The sequence below is a fragment of the Penicillium digitatum genome, chromosome 1 (genome assembly GCF_016767815.1).
Source record: "Penicillium digitatum chromosome 1, complete sequence".
Lineage (NCBI taxonomy): Eukaryota > Fungi > Ascomycota > Eurotiomycetes > Eurotiales > Aspergillaceae > Penicillium > Penicillium digitatum.
The window spans coordinates 2,330,646-2,350,478 of NC_089384.1; the positions used below are offsets into that span (position 1 = coordinate 2,330,646).

At 48.1% G+C, this 19,833-nt stretch overlaps 6 protein-coding genes across 6 annotated transcripts; 5 read left to right on the forward strand and 1 right to left on the reverse strand.

Moving 5' to 3' along the window:
• Positions 1 to 181: 181 nt before the first annotated feature.
• Pdw03_3106 (6-phosphogluconolactonase, putative) lies at positions 182 to 982 on the forward strand (the record flags this gene model as incomplete). Its single annotated transcript, XM_014677033.1, has 1 exon — positions 182 to 982. The coding sequence occupies one exon, from the start codon at positions 182 to 184 to the stop codon at positions 980 to 982; it is 801 nt and encodes a 266-aa protein (XP_014532519.1).
• Positions 983 to 1,524: 542 nt separating this feature from the next.
• Pdw03_3107 (Sarcosine oxidase) lies at positions 1,525 to 2,941 on the reverse strand (the record flags this gene model as incomplete). Its single annotated transcript, XM_066100384.1, has 4 exons — positions 1,525 to 1,789; positions 1,840 to 1,943; positions 1,998 to 2,083; positions 2,134 to 2,941. 4 exons carry the CDS (start codon positions 2,939 to 2,941, stop codon positions 1,525 to 1,527), a joined length of 1,263 nt encoding a protein of 420 aa, XP_065955784.1.
• A 3,235-nt stretch (positions 2,942 to 6,176) lies between these two features.
• On the forward strand, positions 6,177 to 6,404 carry Pdw03_3108 (uncharacterized protein; the record flags this gene model as incomplete). Its single annotated transcript, XM_066100385.1, has 1 exon — positions 6,177 to 6,404. The coding sequence occupies one exon, from the start codon at positions 6,177 to 6,179 to the stop codon at positions 6,402 to 6,404; it is 228 nt and encodes a 75-aa protein (XP_065955785.1).
• Positions 6,405 to 6,671: 267 nt separating this feature from the next.
• On the forward strand, positions 6,672 to 10,877 carry Pdw03_3109 (uncharacterized protein; the record flags this gene model as incomplete). The annotated part of the gene is made up of 4 exons (XM_066100386.1): positions 6,672 to 6,871; positions 7,183 to 9,317; positions 9,969 to 10,747; positions 10,818 to 10,877. 4 exons carry the CDS (start codon positions 6,672 to 6,674, stop codon positions 10,875 to 10,877), a joined length of 3,174 nt encoding a protein of 1,057 aa, XP_065955786.1.
• Positions 10,878 to 13,129: 2,252 nt separating this feature from the next.
• Positions 13,130 to 14,845, forward strand: Pdw03_3110 (WD repeat protein; the record flags this gene model as incomplete). The annotated part of the gene is made up of 3 exons (XM_066100387.1): positions 13,130 to 13,177; positions 13,281 to 14,729; positions 14,786 to 14,845. The coding sequence occupies 3 exons, from the start codon at positions 13,130 to 13,132 to the stop codon at positions 14,843 to 14,845; spliced, it is 1,557 nt and encodes a 518-aa protein (XP_065955787.1).
• A 508-nt stretch (positions 14,846 to 15,353) lies between these two features.
• Positions 15,354 to 18,808, forward strand: Pdw03_3111 (WD repeat-containing protein; the record flags this gene model as incomplete). Its single annotated transcript, XM_014677029.1, has 5 exons — positions 15,354 to 15,511; positions 15,610 to 18,269; positions 18,319 to 18,575; positions 18,630 to 18,752; positions 18,800 to 18,808. 5 exons carry the CDS (start codon positions 15,354 to 15,356, stop codon positions 18,806 to 18,808), a joined length of 3,207 nt encoding a protein of 1,068 aa, XP_014532515.1.
• Positions 18,809 to 19,833: the final 1,025 nt, after the last annotated feature.

Genomic DNA, 19,833 nt, shown 5'->3' on the forward strand with positions numbered 1-19,833 from the left:
TTGCAACTCCGTACAGTGCAGACCGTTGAATTCCCCTTCTCTAAGCCGAGACCAAACCCCAAAAGCGTTTTAGATCTCGGCCCTGGCCCCGCCCCCCCCCCCCCCCCCCCCCAAAAAAAAAGAAAAAAAGAAAGAAAGAAATCTCTCCTGCCCCTCATTCTTGTCCCATCCACAGATCACCATGGCTACCGGACACCCCAACCTTCACAGCTTCGCCAACTCCGACGATCTAGCCACGCAATTGCGAGGCTACGTCCTCCGCTGTCAGAACTCCGCCCTGGCCCGGCACGGCACCTTCCGCCTTGCCGTCTCCGGCGGCTCCCTGCCTACCGTTCTAGCCAAAGCCCTACTCGCCACCAGCAATGGCTCCCCGGAAGATACCGCCCAATTCTCCAAGTGGCACATCTTCTTCGCCGATGAGCGCGCCGTACCACTCGACCACGAGGATAGTAACTACCGTCTGCTGAACGACGAGCTCGTCTCCAAGATCCCCGCCGAGCTCGGCTCACCCGTCATCCACCCCATCGACAAGAACCACATTGAGGATGACGATCCCCAGGAACTTGCAGATCTTTACCAAGAGGATCTGATGCGGGAGTTTGCTGCCAAGGACAGCGTCAAATTGCCCGCCTTCGATCTCATCCTCCTCGGCTGCGGCCCCGATGGTCACACCTGCTCGCTCTTCCCCGGTCACGCCTTGCTCCGCGAGAAGGATGCGTGGGTTGCGGCTGAGACCAACTCCCCCAAGCCCCCACCGAAGCGCATCACCCTTACCCTGCCCGTTGTTACCCATGCTGTCAACATTGCCTTTGTCGCGACGGGCGCGGGCAAGAAGGATATCCTCAAGCAGATCTTTGATCTTGAGGAGGGTTCCAGCCTTCCTTCGGCTTTGGTCAACCAGGGTGCTGGTAATAAGGTTACCTGGTTTACTGATGACCCGGCAGTGGATGGTGTCTCATTCCCTCGTCGTGGGAGTCTTTGAGATGCGAGGTTTCCTCCATGGATCTGAGATGTATGGTGGAGGATAGGGGAATGGCTCCCTTTCCTAGTTCGCAACTGCCTAGTGTGTCATTGAATGCACTGGCTGCGATGAAAAGTGATGTTCTACTTTGATCTCGTGTTAGAACCGGTAGACCATACTTGCTATAGAATTCACCTTTTATTCCATCGATTTTGTCTTTGAATCTGTACAAAGCAGATGATCTCCTCTGAATCTAGGTTCCAACCTTGGAACGTTCTACTGTGTGTATCACTGATGTTTTTCTTGATGGTCTTCCACGTCTTTCTCGTTGGGATAGTGCAAATAATCGCTTGAACAAGTCAAGAGACAAAGCACATAGCAACCGACAGCTCCCCTGGATATTGTTGGCGTTCTAGGACAAGTGTTTTGGGGTAATTGTAATGCCAGACAGTCACAGTGAGATAAATCAATCTGTGGAATGTACTTCGAATCACACCATGCCTCTTGAAACCACACCAAAAATTCCATGCTTGATTTGACCTAAAGAGCCCGTCCAATTCCCTCTATAGCTTCGCTGCGGGTTCTAGTAAATGCTTCATCTCACAGTTCGGGAACTCCACGTTTTCGGAGGAGTCAGGTCGCTGTCTATCCCATGCCCACTTTTCCATCAATTCAGGTGCCAATTCTCCCTCAAGCATCTGGGTGATGTACTTTCCAAGCACGGGGAAAAACTTGAATCCATGGAACGAACCACAAGTGGCGATGTAGAGCCCCTTGGAGGCAGAGTGAGGCGAAATGATGAAGTCCGAGGTCGTGGTGAAAGCGTCCCTACCAAGTGTTACTAAACAAATCAACTGTTGCGTTGTCAGGGCACTAACCAGCAAATGCGGTGTTTCGTCATCTCCCATGTGGCACTTTCGGGTCCATACCACAGATTCCTAGCTTCTACAATATCCTGCTGGAGAGGACCTGGAACAGTCCACTGGTTGTAGTCATGTGTGGGGGGAGGAGAAGAGATATAATGCCCAGGAAGTACCTCTCGAGTGTTGGTGAAGATCTTCGATCCCCACCACTTGAGCTCTCGATCTTTCGTAGGCGGGAGAGTACCAATGAAGGGTTTCCCTGGGGAATGATTAGTGGCTATCAGGCGACTGCACCCGGCAAAAATATACCTTCATTTGGTGTATAGCCCTGGAAGCCAACGGGCATCTCTTTGAACTTTTCGTATTGCTCCTCATTGAGTTGCGCCATTCCGGTCGTGATACCAGCTGCAAGAATTCGCTCCCCGGCTCGTAGTCCAGCGTTGCCACTCTTCGCAGCACTCCACTCTAGCAATGTGGGTGTGAAAGCCCCGGTCGCGACGAGAACATGCGTGGCCGACAAAATCTCCCCAGATTGTGTCTTCACGCCAGTGCAAGAGCCACGACCATCGAACTCAAGGTTCGTAACCGATGCAGTGACGTATGAGACGCCCAATTCTACGCATCTTTTGGTCACTGCTCGAAGAGCATCTCCGGCGGCAGCCCAGCCGCTAGCCCTGTTCACCAGAACCTCCTTGACGCCGGTGTAGTCGGCATTGTCAAAGATTCCTCCATAAAGCTTTCTAGCTTCAGCAACAGGAAGAGCAATGATTTCGTCGTTGCGACCGAGCTCTTTGTGGTTTGCGATGACATCCTGCGCGTAGTCGCTGCGACAGGTCCAGTAAACGCCGGTCTGGTGAAAGTGTGGCTGCCAAAGAGGGTCGGATTTAAAAATTTCCTGAGCTTCGAGTGCAAGTCTGCAGTAGACCTTGTCATCGTAATCGGCGCGAATAACCTTGTTCCAATCCCATGATGCAGCCACACGAGACTCGGCATCATACGCATCTCGATCAACCAGAGTTACGAATGCGTTGGGATACTTCTGGATGAGGGTGTAGGCGGTTGATACACCAAAGACACCTGCGCCAATTATAAGGTATGAAGGGCTGCTTGAGGTCATTTTGAAATTGCAACGTATTGTTTTCTCTATCCCTGCAAATTCCAAGGTTAAACTAGGTCTTTATCTACGAACGGAGAGTCATCTTGATTCCAATAGACGGTCCGTCTGTGTCGGGCGGGGGTTCCGTTTGAACCGATCACATGGAGTCCAGTGCCCCCTGGGTTCAGACACTTCGACTTCAACCCAATCAGAAAGAAATGCAGTATAAAGTAACCAATCATGCCAACTACTCGTTAGGATGTTTTTGGATTGAATCTTGACAAGGTCGACCAACACGACAGGGGTGTAGTGTTTTCGATCTCGGTTCACGGTCCGTCCATGGTCCGTGACTCGGGGGTCCGATGTCGGGTCTACCCAAATGATACTTGGATGGTGAACGGATATATCATCGTGGGCTACTCCCAGCTAGTTAACGTTCATTTGTTTAACTACATATTCCAAGTAGCACTACTGAGAGCATGAACTGAACGCAGGGGACGATTTATTGACACCCAAATTCCTTCAAACTATCTCAAGTTTTCTATTTTGCCCTATGCATACAGAGTACCAAGATACTGAATGTGTACATGCTAAGGACTCAGTTTTGGGTAGTGTGATGTGTCGTTTCCCCTACATATTTCAGGGCGCTTGACTACGCAGGCCAGGCGTGTCGATCTCCCGTTTCTGTCCAGCCCCTGCAACCCCGGATTTGGCTTACTTACGGAGTGCAGCTTAGCCTACTGGGCCCCCTTAATAGCTTCTGTTGTAGGCAACTATGCATGTAAGCTTGAGTTTAAGTGGGAAAATGAGAAATACGATTTGGATCTGGAGCATTGGAGACTAACTAGACTAGGGTCACGCTCATCATTTGGCTGCTGGATGCAACAAATGACCTGACGCCAGTCAAACCAACCAACGAACTTAGAACGAGGCAACTAATCGTAGTCTTCTGGACCCCATATGTGTCCATAGAGAAGGCTCAATTCGTCAACACTTAGGCTGAGACCCGTGGACCCGGGGGCCGTTCTGGCTGTCAACCTTGGGTTGTCCTCATTTCTCCGCGACACTGTGAAGCTCCTAGCTGTCCTTGCATTTCTCGAGACAATCCGAGCCACTCTATTACAGTTGATAGAATTAGCCAGAAATCACAGTTATGTGAACACAAACAATGAACTTACTCCACCATCAGCAACGCAGAGTGTGAAGCAGTAGTTGGACTGCGAAGAGAGTGCTGTTCCTTTGTCGGCTTCAATGGGCGAGGCAAGGGCCAGACTCATGACAGTTGCGAGGGCCAAGATGAAGAAACGCATTTTGAAGGAGTTGGTGGGATAGATAGTTGGGTTTCTGGTGGGAACTTATTCTTGAGGATATGATAGAGTGATGATGGTTTCTTTAGCTACCTCGGAGGTGAAGTGCTTGCCTTTTATAACATATTGTTCCCCATGGTATGCTATCCATGGATGTGATGTCAATTGTTCCAGTCATACTTTCGTTGCTGTGGGCCTCTGCACCACGACTTGTGCAGGCTTATGTGCATGATCTCCATCGTGTAGGGGATATCCCTCACGAACGCTCACTCGTATTCCCTCGAAGCCAAGATTGATCTACATAGAGAATATGCTGTTTTAGTAAGGACCTGCAATTTGTGTGAAATGTTTCTGTTTCAATGCGAAGGCACTACAGCATCAACTGATCTAACCCTGCAATGTAACCTCAAATTGCGAACCATCAAGGCATGGTTAGGCATATTGGGCGTCCAATCCTAAACAATTTGCAGTCAATCTCTCGTATATGTGAAAAAAAGAGCAAGTTAACATGCGCCCTTTCAAAAGCCCAACGCCCACGAGGATTATGGAAATATTTTCCCAGCAGTGCATTATCTTTTCAAACCTCACAATTTTGATCAATCTTTCCAAACCAATAAATTATGAGACTTTTCATTATCCTGTTTGCACTAACCGCCTTCACAATGGCCGAAGCCAGTCCAGACCTGGAAGTGAGAGCTGGATGCTCCCAGAAGGGGAAATACTGCAACGGCGGCACATTCCTGTGCTGTCCAGGACAAGGAAGTTGTAAAGGAAACGTTGTAAGTGTGCCTCGGCTCTTTTTCTGGAACTAGATATTGTTAAACATAGTAGGCTAAAATGAGATATAGTGCAAATGAGCAACCGTTTACCAAGGGAGTGCAGAGGCCGCATTAGGGTGTGGGATCCTATGCATCAGAGCAGAGTGCCAGGGATGTCTCGTGGGTCAAAATCCAGGGTGCTTTTACGCGGTGTGGGGCCGCTTTGGAACGGCGATCGATGAAAAAAATATCTATCCGCATCAAAGCCAAGAATTTGGTTGAGATTTCATGCAAATTGCTCGCCCAAGTCTTTACACAATGAAGCCAGTGGCATAACGTTTGATTACAAGTACAACAGGTAATGATGTCAGATAAAATCCAGTTATTGACCTGATTTGAGAATTACAAACTATTCTTGCGGACACGATCGCTATTTGTGAGCAATCCACTTCCCAAGCTCTCTTATAGCTCTGCTCTTAACCTATGCTGGCCTGGTATCAAGTTAGGTTAGATAGAAGTTGGTGGTTAAACGAAACATTCAGTAGAACACCATCTTGTTTCTAATGCATGGTGGAGGATAGCGGCGTTCAATAAACTTTGTCAAACCTCAAATACGGCCTCCCTAGGCCATAAACAGGAACCTTGGTTTTTGTTATGGTCTAGTGGAAAAGTACGCTGTATTTCGTTCAACAAGCTTCTCAATGGTGTGTTCCGGGCCTAAAAGTTGAAATGACGATTCTCGATTATCAAGCTCTTCACATTTTTATGTGCTAGTATATCTCCTTGGTCGAAGAAACACCGTACCACTGTACCAGTAACACCGTGATGCCTCCTTAGAGCATTTAACTATCTGAATTCAATACTCGATGTTGTTGAAAAATGATGAACGATGAGATCTTCTCGCCAAAAGGGCTCTGTGTGTCAAGTTCACTAGTGCCATGTAAATGACCCAAGCAAACGTCCAGGAATAAGTGAAAACAACGGTATCGCTCTCAAATCTAAGAATGGCCGAATTTCGTTTTTGGACTCGGCGCGTGCTGTTCCAATCGTTAGGAAATCCATAATTCGATCTTTTTCACGAACACTCATTCTCCGTCGGCGCCACCAACATTGAACCAATTTTTCTGGTTCGGACACTTCAGTGAGTCTTAACTACGGCGCAAAAACGACTTTCACACTTGAAATAGCAGGATGGTGAATCTTGTCGCGCGAAACGTTCGTCTGAGCGCTAGGAGACTGGACTGCGAGATCGGAATGCGAGATCGCCGTTTGGCTAACCCTAACCGCATTAACTTCAACTCGGACACTAGTACCACCAACCTGCTGCCAGCCATCGATTCCATTGATTTGAAGTTGGACACTGGTGTGTTCGTTTCAGCAGTGAAGGTCGATTGGATCGAACCTTCCACGGAAATCTAGGCCCCCCTTGTGCCGAGAGTCGACCCCGATCTATGGGACCTTCCCATCTGTCGTCCTGCCGGTAGCGTCAACCTCATAAGATCTTCTTCGGAAGATGACGCGTCTGGTATCGTGACTGACGTCGACTCTATCGACATGAACTCGAACAGTCATTCCCCTGCTCCGGACAACAACGAACTTGGCTTTGAGATCATGCACACTAGATAGATGCACCATACCCATTCTGCCATTGACTCTAGTGAAAAATGATGCACCGCACAGCCTAGCATGAGCAGCATGCAAGCTATTGGGCTGAACACGGACACTGCAAGCATGACCTACAGCAGACCGAACTTGATCAACTGGTTGGGACGCACTCATCCAAAACAATCATTCATTAAAGCACACAAGTCAGAGAAGTTCACACAGGATCTCAGCGATGGGTTCTCTTTGTTGGAAGGTCACGTGACCACCACTGTTTGCTCCCAGTACTTAGTCTCAGTCATAGCATGTAGATAGTTTCTCTCTCTCTCTCAACGCATCAAGAGATTTCCAGTTACATCTACATTCATCGTAGATCTCTAGTATCTCTAACAGGTTATGAGCCTCGCGCTTTCGAGTCCTCTACATAACTGTACAGACTCGAAACCCTGGTTTTCCTCCCATTGGTGTACTGCGTCGCACCACCCCACTGTGGAACCTCTGTGGTCTCGTTTTGACCCCACAAACCAGAGTTTTCATCACCCTATTGGACGAGATTAACACCTCGCCTACCCCTTGGGATCTTCATCCATTGTAGGTGGATCCTACCTCGTCGCCGTCAAATCACGTCGCCGACAACCCTCGACAACCCGAAAATCGGACCGTCGAACCCCACATTCCACTCGCTACCCGCTGTAGCGAACCAATCACATACCTCTCTTGACGAGCACATCGGTGCGGAAGAAGACGTCATGCAGGCCTCATACAATATTGAGGACTTTACCATCAACAGCCATGAGATTGACATCTCATCTGCCGTCCCAAAATTGAAGGGACAATCCAACTTCAGAGACTGGGAAACCGCTCTCTACATAGCTCTTGCAGCTAACAACCGTTACTACACATACATGATTTCTAATGGGATCCCAATCCCAAAGATCCCCGAGTATCAGGACTCCAGTCCTGAAGCTGTTCGCAATCTTCTTATTGAAGAAGCTCAGGATCTTGCAGGTGATCATACTACAACAGTTGTCATCTCTGTTGCTGAAATTCGTGATCGTGTGAAGCAAGTCATCGAGTCAAACATTGTACTCCGAAAAGAGTATAACTTGAAATGTACAAACTGGGATCTGTGCAATTCGAGAGCGAATCTCTTACTAAGAGGCACTCTCTCTCCAGAGCCTTTTTCTCATATCGCTCAAAACACTGATGTACGGGACTCATTTAAGAAACTGCGTGCGACGTACGCTGTTACATCCCATCAACATTCATTCGCCCGCTATACCAAGTGGACTGATCTTCGCTTTAAGAATGGAACTGCTAGCGAGTTTGTACGCAAGTTCCAGGAAACTCTTCGTGATCTCACATCTATTGATGGCAAGATAAACTCGGTATATGTACTATGCCAGTTCAAGAAAGCCATTAATGAAAACCCCAAGTGTTATGCCTTTCTCCAGAACCTTAGGGTTGATGAGAAGGATGTCAATCTCATGGACCAAGTCTACGCCGAATTCCTCGAGGTAGACATCCATAACCGGTCTATGAACCCTTCCTACAACGCAAACTCGACTACTGTTCAAACCTCGTCGTCGTCGCACAATGACAAGAAGAAAGACACAAAGAAAGGAGGCAATGACAAGCAATCCAATTCGAATAACTCATCGAGTAATAATAACAACAAGGACAAACCCTCGAAGAAGAAGACCGACTTCGTCAGAGAAGAGAACGTCATCCTTTGCAGACATCATGGGACTCTTGGAAATCATTACTCCAACAAGTGTCCCTTGCTAAAGAATTCGGCAAACGCCACTACCATTCAACAACCTCAGCAGCAACCTCTTTTTCAACAGGTTGCAGTCCCTCAACCAGGCCAAATCATAGGCCAGGTTGACAACCAAGGTCGGATCCTTTCTCTACCGCAACAACAGCCTCGCCAGGGAGCGAATGCAATCTTTGCGCCAGCATCCTACCCCACCGTACCGCAAAAAGGCCCTCCATCGGGGGATCCCCTAGCGCGGTATAACAATCTCTTTACGAATGTGCTCTTTGCCGGTATCCAGGCAAATGCAGTTCATGGTTCCCATATTGTGTCGAAGGAAGGCCTATTGGCTAACGACAACAATGATGTTACCCGCTGGATGATCGATTCCGGTACTAGCACACATATGACTCCCCACAGATCTGTCTTTGTCAACTTTAGACGGTGTGTATTGCCTGTTTCGACAGCCACTGGGGATGTCTTCTACACTGAGGGATATGGAGATGTAATCCTACACCTGCTGGATCAAGATTCATCAGGAAAAATGGCCCCTCTCACTCTCCAGAAAGTGTGGCTTGCGCCAGATCTTCGCTCCAGCTTGATCTCTATGTCTGCTCTCGACAAGGCGGACATTGGCACATGGACAAAGAATGGCATGATGACATTCAAACATCAAGATTTCTATGGCCCAGAGTCTACCATTGGTTTTGCTACCTGTGAAGGAGAACATTACTGGTTGAACTGCGCTGGCATTGACAAGATTGATCATATGATTGACTGTAATCTTGTTACTGGCTCTCCAAACTCTGTCTTTGCTACACAGAGAGAGATCATACCTATCTCCATCGATCTGGCACATCGTCGAGCTTGTCACGCCGGCGAGGAGCGTGTACGAAAGATGGAGATATTTGCTGACGGCGTCAAGCTAAAGAAAGGCGCCGGCGTCACCTTTCCTTGTGCTCCTTGCATTAAGGGTAAGGGCCACGCATTACCTTTTGGCAAAGAACGATCTATTAGATCAAAGCCTGGCGAGTTCATTCATCTAGACGTCTGGGGACCGATCTCTATCGCGTCTCACGGAGGTGAGCATTATTTCGTGACGTTTACGGATGATGCAACCCGATTTACATGGCTGTTTCTACTAAAATCACGATCTCAAGTCACCGAGGTCTACATACAATTGGAGACCTATTTGAAGACTCAGTTTAACTACGTCATCAAGAAGGTCCACGGCGATGATGCTCCAGAGCATAAACCACTTGCTGCTTACCTTGCTAGCAAGGGAACGGTATGGGATCCAACTCCTCCCTACACCAAGCAACTGAATGGTGTCGCCGAGATCAAAAATCGTCATCTTGTTGAGCCGTTAGTCGCTGTTATGGCCGAGTATCAGCTTCCAAAATATCTTTGGGGACTTCTTCTTGGTGGAATCAATTACACCATGAATCGCCTCTACGCGTCGAAGATTGGCATGTCTCCTTACGAAGCCTTTTTCGGCAAGAAGCCAAATCTCTCAAACCTTCGTGCTCTCGGTTGTCAATGCTGGTTTCTCATCCCAAAAGAGAAGCGAAATACAAAGCTAGATCCTCACATGGAGGAGGCAAGGCTGCTCGCGTACGACGAAGGAGACAACTATGTGGTCTACAACGTCCGTACCAAGAAGATTGAACGTTCACGGAACGTCATTTTCAATGAGAATCCTTCTCCGGCAAGTCTGCCTGACCCTGCCTATGATCTTAATATTACAGGCATGAACCAAGAACATGAACATGATTCGCAGGATCGTCATATCCCAATCGATTTCCTACGGCCTCACCTCGAGAATCCGTTTAACATACGATCTACCTCCCCACCCTCTCCTACGGTCGAAGATGATCCCGAGGATCAAACGAGGGCTCCGAATGCTCTCGACCCGTCGAATCCCGCGCTCTTTGAAGAAGATCTTGCATGGTCAAATGATGAAATGGCGGGCAGTTTTGGCAGGTGTGTGGTGGAACAAAGGGTGGATACTGGTGCCCACTTTGAAGCAGGTGGGCGAGGGGTTCTCGTCGAACCACAGCCTGTTTCCCGACAGGTTGTTAATATGGACATTCCCCTGGAAACAACCATTGATCTATCTCAGGAAGATCCTCTGCAAGATGACGAGGATCATGATCAATCACCATTACAGCATGATCAAGTAACTTTTGAACATAATTTCTCTCGCCTAGATCCGGTACCGGATGACAGGAGTCGAGATCAAAGCTATGTTCAACCCATTCAGCCCATTCAGCCAGAAACTGGCCAGTTACGACGATCAACACGGATCAAGAATCCTAGCAGAGCTTACATTGAAAGCCTGGCTAGCAAGTCATTCTTTGATTCCAATGTTCTTCGGTTGCTCGCTGAACAGCCAGAGATCCTAGTCAGTCTTTTCGCAAATGCTACCTCGAATGAGCAGTACGCTGTATCCAAACTGACGCCTAAAGACATAGGCTTTGAACCTAACAGTTGGGAACAAGCTATGTCCTGTGTCGAGAAAGACAAATGGCTAGTCGCTGCTCACAAAGAACTACATCGTCATCTTGTTAACGGCACCTGGAGAGTGATGTCCAGGACTAAGAGCAAGAAGAAACCTCTTACCCTCCGATGGGTGTTCAAAGTTAAGCATGACGGTACCTACAAGGCACGGCTTTTTGCTCGTGGCTTTCGTCAAGATCCCGACTGCTGATATGGCAGCGGATGGACTGACAAAACCCCTTGGCAAAACGCTATTCAAGCGCTGGATCATCCAAATGGGCCTCACGGTCTATAAAAACGCGCTGAATGGATAATTTACGGTTTGCATACTACAAATGGGGGGTTAATGAAGGTCAAAAACTGGTTTTTTACATGGAGAATTGGGGTTGTTTAAACTATGCTGTCGACTAATAGTGCTAGTCGTGGGGGGTGTTGGAAGGTCACGTGACCACCACTGTTTGCTCCCAGTACTTAGTCTCAGTCATAGCATGTAGATAGTTTCTCTCTCTCTCTCAACGCATCAAGAGATTTCCAGTTACATCTACATTCATCGTAGATTTCTAGTATCTCTAACACATACATTGTTACTTGTGTTTACCTTACGACCTTGTTGACTCACTTACTATATTATCACTTGACAACACCTACGAGCAGACCAATACTGCGGTATAGATCTACTCGGCGCTCTACCTGGCATCGTTCCTCGATACCCTCAAAAGGACTTAGGCTGGAATAAGACTGTGCGCAGCAACAGCTCGGTTGAGAGGCAGATCGTTGACGTTGGAGGATCAGCACAGGCAAGTATAATCAGGGAAGCTCCAACATAACTGTGACCAGTTAGGCAGTGCGTAACACTACCTAGAAGTATTTGTGACGATCTGGGAGGACGATCTGGGAGGATTTCTGCCGGAAGTTTCCGTCTTGACGAGGTTTGTATTGTTTGATTGTTGGATCGTGACAGGACCCCATAAAGGTTCCTGTCTCGCAGGTTTCTTTCTTTCTTTCTTTCTTCTTCTTTCTCTGTACTTTGTCAGGGTGCGGGCTGGCAGGACGGTATGATAGGAGATGACTGGTAGGAACAGGTTGTAACAGATCAGATTCCCATTGACAGGCAGGTACAGGCAGGGGCAGGCTAATATACAAGACGTAGCTCGAAGAGCTACAACAGGATCTAGAACTGAAGTTCAAGATAAACAGGTCGGAGATCACGTGCCGTGATCTTCCTTTTACTAAGCATTACGGTTCACACCGTGACATACTTAGTATTCTCGTTGAAATGCACTCTTTTACTTGAAGAACTGGCTGGTAACAACAGTATTCGCATATTTAACCACTATCACCTATTCGCGATTTCTAGGTTATAAAACCGGCCTCCGACCGTAATATTCACTCCTTATAATAACCCTTATAGTTATAGTTAATCCTATTATAAAACTACCCTTAATAAAGTTACAAATATCGTTAGGATCGATTCTAAATTAAAGGATAGTTCTTTAAATAAGATTAAACTACTCCCTAATAATTTTAGGGTCTTTATATTTCGCGCGCTTATAGTTATATCGTTTCGGGAATCGGGAGGAGAGGAGAGGATATTGTTTTACGAAGTTATATACCTATTTCTCGCCGACCGAAAGAACTAGGGTAGTTCTACGCTTTTAAAGAAGAAGATCTACTATTTCTCGTACTATAGAGGGCCGGGGGGCTAATCCACGAGAATCTATAGAGAGTATCTATTTCTAAAGATATTCCTCTTCAGTATCGGTCAATTTATAAGAGTTGGCGCGAGAAATCGCGCGGTGTTGTATACCATTCAGGCGGGTAGAAAGGGTGGATCTTAGGACGTTAAAACGGCGCGCCACTTCACGAATTAAAGAGATTTCTTGATTCTTAAAAGCCTGGATAGCTAGTAAGATCCTACCCTCCTGCTCTATTGAATTTCGAGAGGATTGGGTACGAATTGGTGGTATGGTGGGTGGTTGAACTAACTAAGATCTAATTCATGGACGCGTTTTGGTTGGGGCGGCTAGCTCGCTTACATGGCCAGCTCGCTTACCGAATACGTTAGGCCAAAAGATCACAAAGACAAAAAGAACGTCTGTTTGTCATTGCAGCGGCATGGATATTAGGACCTAATATCCATTAGGGACCACATCAGCGAGCCTAAGCGCCCTCCAACCGAAACAGGAGATCAAATACAACACCTCCCCGTTTCTTCATTAACCAGATAACGCCCAGCTCTTGACCCCAATGCATCATGCCAATTCTCATCTGATGACCTGGTACGATCATGCCCATCCCAACACTTTCGGTTTCGCTGCGCGACCCCCGTAAACAAGTCAGTGCTCCATTTGTTTATCCTCCATGCAGCTATCGCATCCCTCACTGTGCTACCTTTGCCATACCAACAGCTACAGACAAAGCCGTGCTAATTACTGCAGACTTCAAATATAGCACGACCTGCTACAAAACCCTCCACTCCACTGCACACCAAGGCCAACCTAAGCAAGGACTCTGCCCGAGAGACGAATTATAAGACCCGCTCGCCATCAAATCCCTTGCCGGTCGAAGGCGTAGCTCTGAAAGACAATCGACTCACTGCTCGAGGAAGAACACTGCTCCCCCAGCGCAGTAATGCTTCTGAAGACAATGGTCGTGGAATGGGACAGGGGCGTATTCAGCCACCTAGCAGCAAGCCGAAATTACGCAGGGACCTGTCACCAAGTAGACAGCAAGAGATATCGCCGTCTAAAAAATCAACACAGTCGGACACTGCATCAAAGAAGGCCGGGGTAGCACCTAGCCGTCGTCAGAGCATCATGCGACCTGGTGCGTTGAAGATGCCTTCGGCAAAGATTACAGTCCCTTCGACAAAGAGCTTAGCGCCATCAATCTCGGCATCCTCATCCCGCAAAGTGCCCGAAAGTCAATCCCCGGCACAACCTCCTACGATCAGACGGCCCTCTTCGGCCAAGACAACAGAATTGCTACCTCCACCACGCTCCGCACGGTCCCTCTCTTTAAAGCAACCTGTCAGCGCCAGTAAAGGACCACCGGCCGCAGCCAAAGCCCATGTGCGGAACAAGAGTCAGGTGGTACAAAATACAAAACAAGCTGAATCAACCCCAGCAATCGGCCAACGTGCACGAGCACTCTCAAACTACCAGCAGCCAGCATCCCCTAAGAAAAGTTCCAACCCCCCAACGCCTACCCCTGGATGCGAATCTCAGCCTGGAAATATGCCGATCTCTTCATCATGGCCGGATATTGCAGCACTACAAACTGAACTTCTTCAGCTCAGTCTTTTCCATTCCAACTCACAGCAAAGCCATTCTGAGTGGAATTCTGATTCCGAGACACGTCTGCGCAAAAAGTACGACAGTGTTGCTAGTCAATATCGCTTGGTACTGGCAGATGAAACGCAGCGGCAGTATCGCTTGAATGTGCAGGCCCTAGAGATTTGGCTTTCTAATTGTCACAAACATCGCGGCCCACATGATTTCTCCGAGCAGATTCAAATTTTATCACAGGTTCTACAAGATGTTTCGGATATGATCGTTGGCCAGAGCGCACAGTTTTACCAGGCTGTGAAGACTTTTGAAGACTGGCTGGACCAAGCGGAGCTTATTCGTCACAACCGTGGACTAGGGTGCCTTCATATTGACGCCTTCATTGATCCCCTGGGGCAAAGCTGGAAAGAATTATCACGTGCTTTAAATGCGAGGCTGGAGCTCTGTGTACGCCAACTACAAGCTCTTGATATTCTGGGCTTCGGACAAATGGAGCATCTAGAACAGTCTGCTCTTGTCAGAGTAGCTAGGAATTTGGCTGAATTGATACAACTCATGACGCAGGAGATTCGTGCCATACAAACATTGGAGACAGAGGTGGTGCGTTCAGAAAGAGATTCGGTCAGCCTTCTTGCGATGCAGCTGGCAAGCTCTAGAAGCGAAATAAGGGCTCCCCGGATCGGGGCATGGAGAAGCTAGTCTGTGGTCTATATTAATATTTGATCGAGCCTACAAATACACACAGCTAGTTTTCTACCGCCCGGATAAACATGCGCATATTATGTAGAAATGAATAGGAGACGAAAATGACACGAGTGGTGGTACTTTGCCTCAAGCACTTGGCAGCCACAGCTTGCACGGTGCAGTAACTCGATGAGTCAGCTGGCGTCATGTCAACCTGACCTCCCGGGGGTGATCTAGATCTTGGAGTATCGCAAATCCGCTCGTTTTGCCCTCATACCTACTTTATACATGTCTTTCTCATTCCACTATCACTTTTTACGCAATATAGATATCTAATGATCTGTTCTCATACGAAGTGATGTAACCCTTGAAAAGTCATCTCTGAGTACTCTTCTTGACGTCATCCACGGCAGCTTCCGTTTTGACAGCTAAAAGTCACCCGCAAAGAGACGGTATCCACTTGCTCAGTACCCTTCAAGATGATTGCCGATTGTATCTAGCAACCCATTTCAGCTTTTTCGTTCATCTGACCCAGTGACCATGAAAAACTCGCTCTACGATCGCCTTTGGCGCCGTGAATGCGGGGAGCAAGTGCGGCGTGCTGGGCTTCGGGGAATTTACGGCTCCAAGGAGTGGGTCAATGAACTCGACATTGTGAATGAACTAGGTGGGCATACTGGATGTGTCAATGCCCTCAGGTATGTTGAAAGCTTTTACCTAGGCCGAGACACTTGGTTTAATCGACTGGCAAACACTTCTGTCATTTCTGATGCTTATCATGCTAACGGTACCGCAGTTGGTCGAGGTCGGGTCGTCTTCTGGCGTCAGGCTCTGATGACAGGCACCTCAATATCTACTCCTACCAACCCGACTCTTCCAATGCTCCATTCGCGCTCAACACCACCGTCTTCACCGGCCACAAAGCCAACATCTTCTCCGTCAAGTTCATGCCACACTCGAATGATGGGACTCTGGTTACGTGTGCCGGCGACTCACAGGTTCGTGTCTTCGACATCGAATACTCAACCGGAAGCAGAAATGAGGCTGCAACCTCTGAATTTGCGGCCTCCACTCGGAGCCGACGCTTCAATGAGTTCTTCAGTAGTACACGGCATCTGAGTGACGGCAATACCAACGCTAGATTGTATCGAAGCCACACTGATAGCGTAAAGCGCATCGTCACCGAATCTTCCCCGTTCCTTTTTCTCACTTGCTCTGAGGATGGTGACGTCCGCCAGTGGGATCTGCGTCTACCATCTAGTGCATACCCTCCGTCACGGGGTGGCCAGGGCTTGATGGCATACCGACAAGGGTTAGAAAGTGATGACTCCAATGTTCCACCTCCCCTTATATCCTACAAGCCATACCGCCTGGACCTGAACACCATTTCCTGCTCATCAAGTCAGCCGCATTACATTGCCTTGGGTGGTGCGCACCTATACTGCTTTTTGCATGACAGACGGATGCTTGGGCAGGACACCTCTGTTGCAAGACGTAGGGCTACATCAAGCGCTACCAGTCGCAATGATGATGAGGAGATGAGTAAGGCGACGCGATGCGTGCGAAGATTCGCACCGGGTGGCAAGCACCATGCGAGACATGTTGATGATGATGATGGACACATCACTGCTTGCAAAATCAGTGACGCTAACCCCAATGAAATGGTTGTTAGCTGGTCTGGAGATCATATCTACAGTTTTGATTTAGTTCGCAGTCCAGATGCCCGGGAGACACAGACGGGGAATTCGTCGACTTTCAAGGGCAAGAATAGACAGGCTCGGCGCAGTTCACGGAGCCGGAAGCGCAAGAAGCCCGCCACGCCTTCGTCGCAGGAAAGCGGTGGGCGACATCAGTCCCATCGTCGTCCAGCAGACCCAGATTCTTACAGGATCCAGTATGAGAATGGCGAAGCAGAAAATGTTACATTCCCCCCATTCTCAGATAGTGTCCTAGATACCAACCCCGAAAATTTGCTCGAACAGGCTCGGTATTCTGTGCTGAATGATGCCCAGCGATTGAGTATGCAGATCGCGAAAGGGTTAGTAAAACTCCGAAAGACCTTGTTTTCAGAAACAACAGTCCGGGAGGCCGCAGGGTCTGAAGATGTGGGACCCGAATCGTACTCAAGGTCTTTTTCATCCACGTTGGAAATTGCGTCTACGTTTCTCCCACAGATGGGCGAGGTCATGCGCGAATGGAGCTATCCTATGAATCCATCACAGCAGACTGTTAATTTCCAGCAAACACTTCGCCGTAATCGCCAATCGGCGTGGAGATTTGTCCAAGCTGCCGGCACACTTGCTCATGCGTTGGCAGATCAAACACAAGTTCCAGAAGAGTCAAGCTTCCAGATGATCATGCCTGCGCCGGGCGAAGATAACCCCATCGACCCAGTAGCTCGTTTTGGCTATGACTTCCTCCGAGCAATTCTTCTCTGGCTACAGGGAGGCAGGCAGCGTCTTCTAGAGGGGTTCCAACGCTGCAATGCTCCTCGAAGACTACAGGGCCGATTCCCAATCCCAGATGAATCCGCAGAGGATGCTATTGAAACCATTTTGATACCCTATATTATGGAACTGGCGCGTGACACTCCGATCGTGAATGTGGATGCTTCCAGATTCGAGCATGATAGTACGCGCATACTATTCCCAACCCAGCGGGCTGCTGTGACTGCTTTTGGGAATGCTGTTAGACTGCCCTTGGAGGACCTCGGGGACTCAGCCACTCGGTTCGACGAGCGCCGTGTTTCTAATTCTGCTTCGCAAATCCGCTCTCTCAACCGCGCCTCTGCAAAGAGGTTCTGGATTTTGCGCGTAGGTAGAGGAATTTTGATGGAGGCAGGTAATGAAGTAAACTACAGATTTGTCAACAGTGCCTTCGGTGGACTTCACACCACATTGGACGATTCTGAGGGGGCTTCGAATGAAGAGAGAATCCAGGATGATATCGATTCCAACATGGACGGAGAACGAACTCAACACAATGAGCTCACCAGGGCCGGTGGTTCTGTTTCCAGGCAGAATGATCCTCGACCTGAAAGCCCCCAAGGCGATGCAAACTATTCAGCAAACACGGACGTAAATACAAGCGATGACGATAGCGATGGCAGCCGAGCAGAAGAGTCAAGCGACGATGAAGATCTTGATGGCTGGCCTACGGTTCAATCTTCGGATGAAGACGGAGAGGGTTTTGATTCTGACAGCAACATGCCTCAGAGATATGCCATCCGAAAGGCGCGACGTGATGTCGAGCGACACGCTCCATGTGTACCTCATATGCGAAGCTATCGCGGTCATTGCAACGTCAAGACCGTCAAGGATGTCAACTATTTCGGACTGGATGATGAGTACGTGGTCAGCGGTTGTGATTCTGGTCATATATTCATCTGGAACCGCAAGACGGCAAATCTGGTCAATATCCTAGAAGGTGACAGTGAAGTTGTCAACGTTGTTCAAGGTAATTTCTTGCACTGGTTAGAGAGGGAAAAATTAACCTTTTCACTCAGGCCACCCCCATGAACCCATGATCGCCGCTTCGGGAATCGATAACACCATCAAAATCTTTTCGCCAGACCAGAACGCTCAAGATGATGCCCGCAATGGTGTAAACATTCTCGACCCTGATAATCCATCCAACAAGCTTGGACAAAGCATCTCCAACATCGGCGGTCTCGAGAGCCGGAAGCGAGTTCATGAAAGCTATCGCATCATGAGCCAAAACGATGTTGACCGTCGTGGTGGCGTGAGTGAGGCACACATCACTGTAAATTACCTGTCCTGGATCTTTTTATAGTCTTTGCTAACTTGTACATAAAAGCGGAGTATGCTCGAGCGTCTTGCTGCTAACTTGAGGGGCCAACATGGCGGCCTCGGGGTCGGAATTGAAAATATTGCTGGGGATGGTGAACATCGGACTGTAGTGATCGACGATAATTGCTCGGTATGTTTGGAGTTCTTGTTGAGGAAATGATACTAACCATTCGATAGGTTATGTAATGGACGAACAGGCAGAACTGCATATCTGCATTGCACAGTGTGAAAAATACTCACTAGTTTCCCATCGCCCTTATGTTGTTCACATGGCAGGTTGACATGCGGGAGTGCGTGGAGAACTGAAAGCTCCCTGGATATGCCCTGATGGGCAGAGTACATTAGAAAAGCATGGATCTGGACGTTGCCAACTATATTCTGTGCCAGAGAGTCGAGTGCAGAGTTACGAAAACGCACAGAAAAAGAAAGCACTAGAGGAAGAGATGGCTACAAAACTTCCAGTGGTACGCTACAGAATACAACAGGATCTTCTTCAACGGCAACCAGCTCTGCTATCAACCACATGTAACGCCAAGTCAGACGACGAAATTGTCCGAGTCATATGCCAGCAAATATTCTTCCATCCTAAGCTCCACGTGAATGCTGTCCCCAACAATTGGGAGCATGTGGGTGAAATTTTCCCACGCAAACCTATGCCTGTAGACCTCATGACATGTGGACTCTTGGCTGCCCTTCCGTCATCTTGCACAGCGATGTGTGTGCTACTCATATAAGAATTGCCGACACTGGTGGCATTGCTGGTCAGATCCTTACTTGGAAGTGAACGACGTTTCTCTAATTTTTTCAGTTTCGTCTGTTATGTCGATCCAGGATAATGAGATATAATTGGTTCAACGACAATCTCACAAGGTCAGTAGTCTTGATAAGCCCAGGTTGTAATATTGCTGATGAGCTTTTGGAGAACGAGATATTCGTTGGTCCTTTATAACAATGAAGTTACTCAAAGAATCTTTTTACGAGAACGTAGTTTCTGTAACCAGTCGATATACCCAAGATATAGGTGGTGATGGCATGGTCTACACGTTGCAAGAAGACTTGGTAGAAGCAGCTTTCTCCTGAGAATCTGCTGCATTGTCTTGAAGTTTTCTCACCCTGAAACGCCAATAATACTATCCAAGTCAGCATTTTCTTCCTCTGTGAATTGTCTTTAGACATAATTTCAGCAACATTCACCTTTATTCAAGGCTACA